This window comes from Lemur catta, chromosome 19 (genome assembly GCF_020740605.2).
Source record: "Lemur catta isolate mLemCat1 chromosome 19, mLemCat1.pri, whole genome shotgun sequence".
NCBI classification, from domain to species: domain Eukaryota; kingdom Metazoa; phylum Chordata; class Mammalia; order Primates; family Lemuridae; genus Lemur; species Lemur catta.
In genome coordinates, this window is record NC_059146.1 from 27,892,113 (window position 1) to 27,902,063 (window position 9,951).

At 53.2% G+C, this 9,951-nt stretch overlaps 2 protein-coding genes across 3 annotated transcripts; one reads left to right on the top strand and one right to left on the bottom strand.

Annotated features, from left to right (window-relative positions):
- Positions 1-2,154: 2,154 nt before the first annotated feature.
- PRR19 (proline rich 19) lies at positions 2,155-3,493 on the bottom strand. Its single transcript, XM_045531573.1, has 2 exons — positions 2,787-3,493; positions 2,155-2,701 (listed from the first exon to the last, which is right to left on the bottom strand). Exons 1-2 carry the CDS (start codon positions 3,403-3,405, stop codon positions 2,229-2,231), a joined length of 1,092 nt encoding a protein of 363 aa, XP_045387529.1. The 5' UTR covers positions 3,406-3,493; the 3' UTR covers positions 2,155-2,228.
- Positions 3,494-6,793: 3,300 nt separating this feature from the next.
- Positions 6,794-9,459, top strand: PAFAH1B3 (platelet activating factor acetylhydrolase 1b catalytic subunit 3). 2 transcript variants are annotated; one of them, XM_045531575.1, is made up of 6 exons: positions 6,794-6,892; positions 7,280-7,373; positions 7,568-7,657; positions 8,315-8,431; positions 8,510-8,632; positions 9,136-9,459. In XM_045531575.1, the coding sequence occupies exons 2-6, from the start codon at positions 7,296-7,298 to the stop codon at positions 9,421-9,423; spliced, it is 696 nt and encodes a 231-aa protein (XP_045387531.1). In that variant the 5' UTR covers positions 6,794-6,892; positions 7,280-7,295; the 3' UTR covers positions 9,424-9,459. The 2 variants fall into 2 exon arrangements, with proteins under 2 accessions (XP_045387531.1, XP_045387530.1); XM_045531574.1 differs by lacking the exon at positions 6,794-6,892 and adding an exon at positions 6,902-7,014.
- The last annotated feature ends 492 nt before the right edge of the window (positions 9,460-9,951 follow it).

Consider the following 9,951-nt stretch of genomic DNA (forward strand, 5'->3'; position numbering starts at 1 on the left):
CCAATTTAGTCCCCAAACTATTTTTTGATTGCCCATCCCCACCCCCGTAAAAGCAACCTCCTGCCTTGTCCAGCCCGGAGTTGCCAGCATTCTAGATCCAATGCACCCTGTGAAGTGCCAACAGAGGTGCAGAGAGGGCAAGCCACTTGTTGTAGGTCACACGACATAAAGGCGACAGAGCCGTCGGCACAACCACCATACCCCATTGCCTGACCCTGACCTGTCATTGCTTACCAGGATGTGAAACTGGGTTGCTGTGAGATAGAGAGGCCGTGGTGTGAGACATCCAGAGCATGATTCTGAAATAAGTTTTCTGGGTTCAAATCCCAGCCTGGCCCCTACTTGCCACTTGCCCACCATAAGACCTCAGGCAAGTCATTCAGCCCTGTCCCCTCTATGGAGCTCCCAGTCCAGTCCCTTCTATGCTGGCATGGACCCTATGGCTTCCCAGTGGGCCACAGGGAGACCTAGAAAGGTTTTCCAGAGTACACTCCAAGCCCCTCAGCTCGATTTTCCTGATCAGAGTCCAACAAACATTTCTAGCTTCATCTGTCCCCTCCACTGCAGAAAATTTGGGCGCGGCTCAAAATACCATTTTTAAAAAAACTTTTTAAGCCAAGGGGCCAAGCAGGAAACATAATTGAGTGAGTGAAAGGCTTTCTTTTTTTCTTTCTCATGGCCTGGACAATAGTTCAGTGAAAGACTTTCAAAGGAGAGTGTGGGCCCCATGAAGAGGGGGCCTCTGCTACATGGCCAGTTGTTGTTCAGGAGGGCTTGTAGGTCTGCTGCTGCCAGATCTTTTTTTTTTTTTTTTTTGAGACAGAATCTTGCTCCATCATCTGGGCTAGAGTGCAGTGGCGTCAGCCTGGCTCACAGCAACCTTAAACTGCTGGACTCAAGCGATCCTCCTGCCTCAGCCTCCCAAGTAGCTGGGACTACATGTGCACACCACCAAGCCTGGCTAATTTTTTCTATTTTTAGTAGAGACGGGGTTTCATTCTTGCTCAAGCTGGTCTTGAACTCCCACCTGCACCTCCCACAGTGCTAGGATTACAGGCATGAGCCACCATGCCCAGCAAAGGAAAGCAATTTTTTAAAAAAGCAAACTGTCTGATTTGTAACAGTAAGCAATTGATTCGAATATTTAAAACACATTATAGGCCGGGCACGGTGGCTCATGCCTGTAATCCTAGCACTCTGGAAGGCTGAGGCGGGCGGATCGTTGGAGCTCAGGAGTTCGAGACCAGCCTGAGCAAGAGCGAGACTCTGTCTCTACTAAAAATAGAAAGAAATTATATGGACAGCTAAAAATGTATATAGAAAAAATTAGCCGGGCATGGTGGCACATGCCTGTAGTCCCAGCTACTTGGGAGGCTGAGGCAGAAGGATCGCTTGAGCCCAAGAGTTTGAGGTTGCTGTGAGCTAGCCTGATGCCACGGCACTCATTCTAGCCTGGGCAACAGAGTGAGACTCTGTCTCAAAAAAATTAAAAAAAATAAAAATAAAAAAAATAAAACACATTATAGGTGAAAGAAAATATCCTGTGGGCTGGATTCAGCCCTGATCTGCCATTCCTGCCCTGAGCCTGCACATACACTGTTCCCTGTGCCCATAAGACCAGGAACCCCTCAAGGGCAGGCCCAGATGTGACTCACTCTAGGTCCCAGCACAGCCTAGGGATTTGCTGAGGGAAAATGGTCCCACATCCACTATTTGTCCTTCTCCAGGCCTTGCACATGCTGTTCTCCTTGCCTGAAATGTTCTTTTCCTCTTCAAATAGCAAGTTTCTGCCAATCTTGAAAAATGCAGGGTCTGTGTGAGCTCCTCTATAAAGACTTCCCTCATCACTGGGACAGATTCATCATTCCCTCTTTGGACTCCCCCAGCCCCTGCACCTCTCTTGCTCTCCTAGACAAAACCACTGGATCTGAGGGTCTCATAAGGATGGGGCCTTAGTCTCACTCACTCTGGGACCCCAGTACTGCCAGTGGTGTGTGTGCTGGACTAACTGAAGCCCCAAGTTTCCCCATCTTGCTGGCCCCTCAGGCCCTAGGAAAGTGACAGGTGATAGTACCTTTCCCTCCATTTTGGACCTAAAACTCAGAGCTAAGGAAAGCTGCTCTCCTGGGTCAGTGACTCACTGAAAATCAAGAGGACCATGAAGAAGGTACTTTATTGAGGTGACTGGGAGTGTGGGATACCTGCCCCCAGCCCTAGCCTCAGCCTCCTCAGTACAGTCTCATGGGTGGAAAGGACCAGGCTTCCGGACTGCTCCGGGTCACCACCCAGGAGAGGCTGGGAAGCGGAGCAGGGGGGCTGGGGCTCCAGTCCAGGGCAGATGTTCGGGGCAACAAGGGTGATGGTGGCTGAGGCAAGGGCTGAGGTGGGCTGACCCCCCAGGGCTGGGGAGTGGGTGGTGTGGCTCCCAGCCAGATGCTTTTCAGTAGGTCAAAGGCTGTTGGGGGTCCCCAGGCCACCCCTGATGGTGAAGGCAATGAGGGCAAGGGGGGTGGCCAGGGACCTCTTGGTGGTGCCAGGTTCATCCTGTGTGCAATGGGGGTGCTGGAGGTGTGAGGCATGGTGAAGGTGAGCTCCTTTGTCCCCTGTGGCCTCCTCTGCCTCCCCTCTCCTGGGGCCTGTTCAGGAATGTTGATCCAGGAGGGTGTCATCCTTTGCCTCTCAGGGCCCCCAGGGTTGGCCCCTGGCACAGAAGAAAGAAGCATAGGGGACAGATGAGTTAATGGAGACAAGGGAAATGGGAGTGCAGGGGCAGGAGGTGGGCTCACCTGGCAAGGGTGGCTGGCAGCCCCGGAGCACCAGGGCAAGGTTAGGCACACAGCCATGGCAGGAGTGTAAGGTGCCCAGGATGGCATCCCTGGCCTCTTGTACCAGGTTCCTCCTGGGGAAGGCCTGTGGCAGAATCAGCTGGCACTGCAGCTCCCTCAGCAGCTGCCCAATGCCAGATAGCTCTGAGGAACTAGGTGGTCCTGGGCCTGAGCCTCCAGGTACCTGATTCTCCTTGCCCCTTGACTGTAGAGCTGGCTCTTGGGCCTCGCCTGGGCTTGTGAAGGGCTTGATGGGGAGTGGGGGGGTGCATGGCTCCAGGGCCCCACTACTAAGCAGCCGTGCCACGTCCAGCGATTTCACTTCGTGGTTGAAGAGACCCCGGTGCTCCCGGCTCAGCCGGCCTTGGGTTATGACTACAAGCTTGGGGGCAGTGGCAGCCACAGGATCCCGGAAGGCCACAGATGGATCCTGACTGGCCACAGGAGCATTCTGACGAGCCAATGGCCTGCGGCTGCCCACCAGGGCCTCATTCCGTTCCCGCCTGGTCTTCTGACGGCGGACTCGACCAGGTTTCTCACGACGCTGGAAAGACTGAGAGGTTGGCCCCCGGGGGTCCATGGTGTCCTGGAAGATAAAGATGGGGTGGTCATCAGCATGCAGGTAAGTCAGGGTGCATAGCAAAGTGAGTAGGGAGAAGAGGAGATGGTTTGGGGTGAGGTGGGAATGCTATTCAGAGAGATAAGATGAGAGAAAGGAAGTGGGCAGAGAGTGATTGGAGAAGGTTTGGTCAGAGAGTCATAAGGGTAGGATGAGGTCAGGATAAATGATGATTCATGGGAAGAGACGTCAGGGAATAGAGAAAAGGTTACTGGGAACAGGAACATGGGGAAATAGTTAAAAGATGGAGGATGGGGAAAGGTCCTAAGATTGAAGGGATTAAGGGGACCAGAAAGGGATGCGGGCAAGGGAGAAATCCAGGCGATATGGGAGAATACAAAAAGTAGAGAAAGACGGTAGAGAAAGAAAGGCAGGGGAGAGCGCAGCAAGAGAAAACCTCAGGAAAACAGAAAGGGAGGCAGAGGAGCTAACAGGGACAGGGGCCTGGTCGTGACGCAGAAGCAGAGGGTAGGAGCGGAAAGCAGAGTCCAGCAGTTGAGGTAGAGCAGCGGGCAGAGTGAAGAGAGTGGAGTATAGTTCCTGGGGACAGGGTTGGGGAAGGGCATCTCACCCTCTCCTGCCCCAAAGAACCCCGCCCCCCTCCTGCCCCACGTGGCTGTGGGGCGCAATGGCTTCTTTTCCTCGGTGACCCCAGCTCTCGAAGCCCCCTGGCGCTCTTCCGGACTCAGTCGCACCACACGCATGCGCGTGTCCCTTCCACGCCCTTTGGCTTCTCGGCTCCCAGATACCGAGAGAGAGGACGGGAGGCCCAGGGGCACGCGCCAAGGGCCCTGAGTGCCGGTTATAGTCCCGCCCCTACCAGCCTCACTTTCAGAAACGTCCCTCATTTGTCCTTAGCATCTCCCATCCACCAACCGGTTGTGAAGTTCATAAGGTCCGCCCCCCTCCTGAATGCTGATTGGTTTAGACAGACACGGGCGATCTTTGGAGGGCAAGATGAGGCTAGGTGAGAGGGGGAAAAGGGTGATGGTAACCGCTCTCTGCTCAACCAGTCCTTAGGCAGTCACACACTTCATTCCTATAAAATTAATATAGTGTCAGCAGGGCGTAGTGGCTCACGCCTGTAATACTAGCACCTTGGGGGGCCAAGGTGAGAGGCTTGCTTGAGGCCAGGAGTTTGAAACCAGCCTGAGCAAGAGCGAGATTTTCTTCTCTACAAAAAATAGAAAATTTAGCTGGGCATGGTGGCACGCACCTGTACTCTCAGCTACTAGGGAGGCTGAGGCAGGAGGATCGTTTGAGCCCAGGAGTTTGAGGTTGCAGTGAACTATCATGACCACTGTACTGTAGCCTGTACTACAGAAACTCTGTCTCAAGGGAAAAAAAAAAAAAAAGAATTAATACAGTGTGATTCAGAGCTAGGCTAGGTTGAAATGCCGAAACTGGCGCATATGAGCTGGATGACCTTGGAAACGTTTGTAATTGCTCAGAGACTTAGTTTCCTAATCTGTAAAATGGGGTTGGTAATAGTATCTCCCTCATACTGTTGCTAGAGGCATGAAATGAATCAACACATCTAACTTGAAACAGTGCCTAGTGAATGAATGAATGTCTGCAAGCTTTGTTTCTCACAAAACTTTGCTTCAGCAACTGCCCCTCTAACTCTACAAGTTATCTGTCTACACTTGTCCCCTGAGACTTTAACATCAAGCCTGGCGAGGTGGCTCCTGGCGAGGTGGCTCACGCCTGTAATCCTAGCAATTTGGAAGGCTGAGGTGGGAGGATGGCTTGAGCCCAGGAGTTGGAGGCTGCAGTGAGCTATGATGGGCCACTGCACTCCAGCCTGGGTGACAAAGCAAGATCCAGCTCTAAAACAATAAACCAATCAATCAAGGCATTCCAGGGTATTCACCACGCCCTAATAAGAAAGTGATATTATGTCTTTTCTTTGTTTGCCCAATCTTCCTTATCTTTCAAACCCAGCTCATATACTACTTCTAGGAAGCCCCTAGTTCTAAGTCCTTCTCCTCTTTCTTCCCCAGAGGTCCTCTGTACCTCCCTCAATCACAACTTTGACCCCTCCCCCACAGATAGTTCTGTGTCTGGATCTGTCTCCCGGAACATATTTGGACGAAGCCAGGATCTGACCCATTCATTTAATATTCATTCAGCAAGTAGTTGTTGAGCAGCCACTATGGGCCAGGTCCATTTCAGGGAAGTGGATTGAAGCAGAACAAAAACACAATAAAGGCCGGGCGCGGTGGCTCACACCTGTAATCCTAGCACTCTGGGAGGCCGAGGCAGGCGGATCGTTTGAGCTCAGGAGTTCGAGACCAGCCTGAACAAGAGCGAGACCCCGTCTCTACTAAAAATAGAAAGAAATTATCTGGCCAACTAAAAATATATATACATAAAAAAAATTAGCCGGGCATGGTGGCGCATGTCTGTAGTCCCAGCTACTCGGGAGGCTGAGGCAGTAGGATCGCTTAAGCCCAGGAGTGTGAGGTTGCTGTGAGCTAGGCTGACGCCACGGCACTCACTCTAGCCCGGGCAATAAAGTGAGACTCTGTCTCAAAAAAAAAAAAAAAAAAAACACAATAAATAAGATTCTTTGTTCACAAAGGGCAGACATTAAAAAAATTAAATTAAAAAAACAATAAATAAGACTCATCTCTATGTCTCAGTACTAATCTATCTAGGAGGAATGAATAGAAGGTTCAACCTGGGAGTGAGGCTACAGGAAAATGACCAGGACGTTTAGAGGGGGAGTGATACACCCCACCTGGTCCCTGAAAACAGAGAGATCAGAGAAGACATTGAGGTCTGAAATTAATTTGGAGTGGGGTGGGGGAAGGGCGCGACCCTAGGCGGCCTTGGTTGTGGATGTGGGTTTCAGAGCTCAGACACACTCAAATGACGTTGTTGGTTGGCCCCTGGGCTTAGAGAGGGGAGCAGAGGCCACAGATCTGCAAGACGATCTGCGGGTGGGGCGCCAGGCTGGACCTGGGCCCTGCAGACGTCTCTAATTTCCATTCTCTTTCTGTACCTTCTATCTTCCACACAAGTCCCATGGTGTCTTTAATGCAAAGATAATGTAGTTTACATGTTGTGTCAGACACAAAAAAACTCATGTTTTGAGTAGGGGAAGCCCACGAGCAGAGAGGCTCACTAAAGCCCTGGCACTGCCTTAGAGTGTCTCCTCAGAACTGAGCCTCTAATTTTCACATTTTGCTATCTTCCTTTTCTGTCCCCCGCATCTGTAGAAAATGGGAGCGTCGCCTCCTAGCCAGGTGCGTATAAGCCACCCCCTCAAGGCATCCAAGGATGGACTCGTCCACTCACTCCCCTCCCCCCACCACGTGAATGGGGCACCCCCCCCCCCTCCCCAGTAGGTGGTCCCTTCCGCACATTTCTCGATCCACAGCGAGTGGTTTCTTCCTCCCAGGAAGAGCGCTAGGTTTTCCCCCGCCCACTCCCGGCTTTTCAGGTAGTTGGCCCCTCCTCCTGACGCCAGCGGGTGGTTTCTCCCTCCTCCCCGCCGCGGGTGCTGGGTGGTCTGGCCTGCCCCTTCTGCCGGGGCCGGGGGTGCTCTCGCCGTCGCCACTGCGGGTGAGTCAGTGGCCCCGGCGGGAAGCGCCGGGAAGCGCCGGACGAGCCCACTGCGCGGCCGCCGTGGGGGAGGCGAGGGTTCCCAATTCCACCTCCCTCCTAAGTGAAGGTTTTCGTCCCTGGAGAGGAGGCGGCGCCCTGGATCGGCCTTCGTCTTTCGCTGGAGTGCGCGCGTCGGACCGTCCTTTGTTGCCTGCAGGGGTAGGGGTGGGCGTGGCGCGGCACCTCCTCCTGGAGATTTGCCGACCTCTCGCTTACCCTGCAGGAGCTGCGGCGCCAAGATGAGCGGAGAGGAGAACCCGGCCAGCAAGCCCACGCCGGTGCAGGACGTGCAGGGCGACGGGCGCTGGATGTCCCTGGTGAGCGATCCCTCCTGGGTTACTCGGGAGTCTGGGTCGGGGTGGAGGCGCCTCAAGAGAGCGGCTGACGAGTGCTGCTCTCGCTGCCTGATTGAGAAACTGAGGGCGGGTTGGGGTGGTGCTGCCTAAGGAAGCAGGGCGGCTGGCCCAGGGGAGCGAGCGTGGCACTGACTCCCTCTCGTGCGTCCCGGCAGCACCATCGGTTCGTGGCGGACAGCAAGGACAAGGAACCTGAAGTCGTCTTCATCGGGGACTCCTTAGTCCAGCTAATGCACCAGTGCGAGGTGAGGCCTGTCCCTGTGCTCCTGCCCCATCCAGGCCTGTGCCCTCACTGACACATCTGTACCAGAACCCAGGCCAGGTGGGGCATGGGGTACCCGAAATGGCCTCAGGTAGCCGAAAATCTCAGTGTAAGTTGTAATATTCTATTGAGAAGGAAATATGTGTCCCGACTTTGTCAGACTGGATTTGTGTATACTAAGACTTGAAATGAGGAGTTCCTGCCAGGAGATTGCCTTAAGGTGAGGCTCTTTATTGTTTGCTTTAAGTAGTGCACAGCCCTGTTGGATTTGCACAAAGCTGTAGTCGCTTTACACAAAGTGAAGGTCAGCGGTAACAGTGTTCTACAAAGCGGGCTTAATCATAATATCTTTCCACTAAATGATGTTCAAATGTAATAGCTTTCCTCAATGTAAGTTTCAGCTGTAATGGTACTGATTGAATACATGGCTCAAGCAGACTGGGGTTTGGTTTAAAGTAAGACTATAATAGGTTTCTGTGAAGTGAGTTTTGATCATATGGGAGTTTGCTCCAGGTGAGATTTAAGCAGAATGCTTCCATAAAGCACAGCTCTTCCATAATGGCACTTGGTTGGCACCTGGGCAGAGGGTAGTGGTCCATGTTGACAGTGCCCTTGTGCCCACACCACTTCTTGCCCACAGATCTGGCGGGAGCTCTTCTCTCCTCTGCATGCCCTGAACTTTGGCATTGGTGGTGACAACACACAGCATGTGCTGTGGCGGCTGGAGAATGGGGAGCTGGAACATATCCGGCCCAAGGTGAGTGGGGCTTGGGTAGGGCTCTAAAGCACCTTTTGCTTGCTCCCTTACCACCGCTTCATGCCCCTCTTTCCGCAGATTGTGGTGGTCTGGGTGGGCACCAACAACCACGGGCACACAGCAGAGCAGGTGACTGGAGGCATCAAAGCCATTGTGCAACTGGTGAACGAGCGGCAGCCCCAGGCCCGGGTCGTGGTGTTGGTGAGAGGCTGGGAGGGTGGGAAAGAAAGAATGGCAGTAGTCTGGGACCCCCTCAGGTGCAGCCACAGCTGGCACAATCCTGAGCAACTTGACCTGGAGTAGTGGCTTTCAGGCAAAATCCACATGGAAACTTGCTGCAGTCTTCAGAGCAGCTGTGGTTGAGGACACATTCAGGGACCAGTGAACCCCTTTTCCCCAGGGGACTGCTAGAGATTCTGGGGGTGTGGAAGAACTCAAAAGAACCACTTGAATTGCCAAAAGTTGTCAGGCACCCATTTCTGGGGTGAATCTAGGCTCCATTACTTAGAAATGGGACATCTAAAAGGAGGTATTAGCCCTTTGCCATGTCAACATGTTTATGAGTGATGCTTGGAAAGAGATAGGCACCCAGAAGTTTCTTGCTGAATGGAGGCCGAGACATGGTATTAGGGAACTATCTTTCTACCCTCCCCACTCTCCCATCCTTAGCGTATTCTCCTATGACTCTTGGTGTTCCTCCTCAGGGCCTGCTTCCAAGGGGCCAGCATCCCAACCCGCTTCGGGAGAAGAACCGACGGGTGAATGAGCTGGTTCGGGCAGCACTGGCTGGCCACCCTCGGGCCCACTTCCTGGATGCTGACCCTGGCTTTGTACACTCAGATGGCACCATAAGCCACCATGACATGTACGATTACCTGCATCTGAGCCGCCTGGGCTACACACCCGTCTGCCGGTCCCTGCACTCCTTGCTTCTGCGTCTGCTGGCCCAAGACCAGGGCCAAGGTGTTCCCCTGCTGGAGCCCACACCCTGAGCATCCTACTTTCCCACATTAAATTCTCCTTCCTCAGTCTCCTGTTTCCTGCTCTGTGGTCAAGCCTGCCTGGGTACCACCATCAGATCTTTGCCCTGATCTGTGACCATGCAGTTCTGCAGGGTGGTTCTATTTCTCCCCAAGGCACCTTGGTTCTTGCGGACTCAGGTGAATTTCCACTATCACAATAGTGTGCTTCAGGCAGGTGCTATGGATCAGTATACCCTAGGTGAAACAGCTTGCTAGCACTACCCTATAGGAGCAAAGTCAAGCAAGAATTCTGGGAACATGGTGACCCAGCACAGTCAAGCCCACCATAAGTTGTCCCTCCAATCTTTGCATGTATTATTCCCCTTACTGAAACTTCTGGTGCGCTTAGATGCCACTTCCTATGGAGGCATAGTCATCCGTCCACACTGGGTGTGGGCACCTATGTCTCCTCCAGTGGTCGCTGTGTCCACATGGTGAGTGGAAGGGGTGTAACCGGAGCAAGGCTCCTTCTAGTCTGCCTGCAGTGCTGGCCCAGGC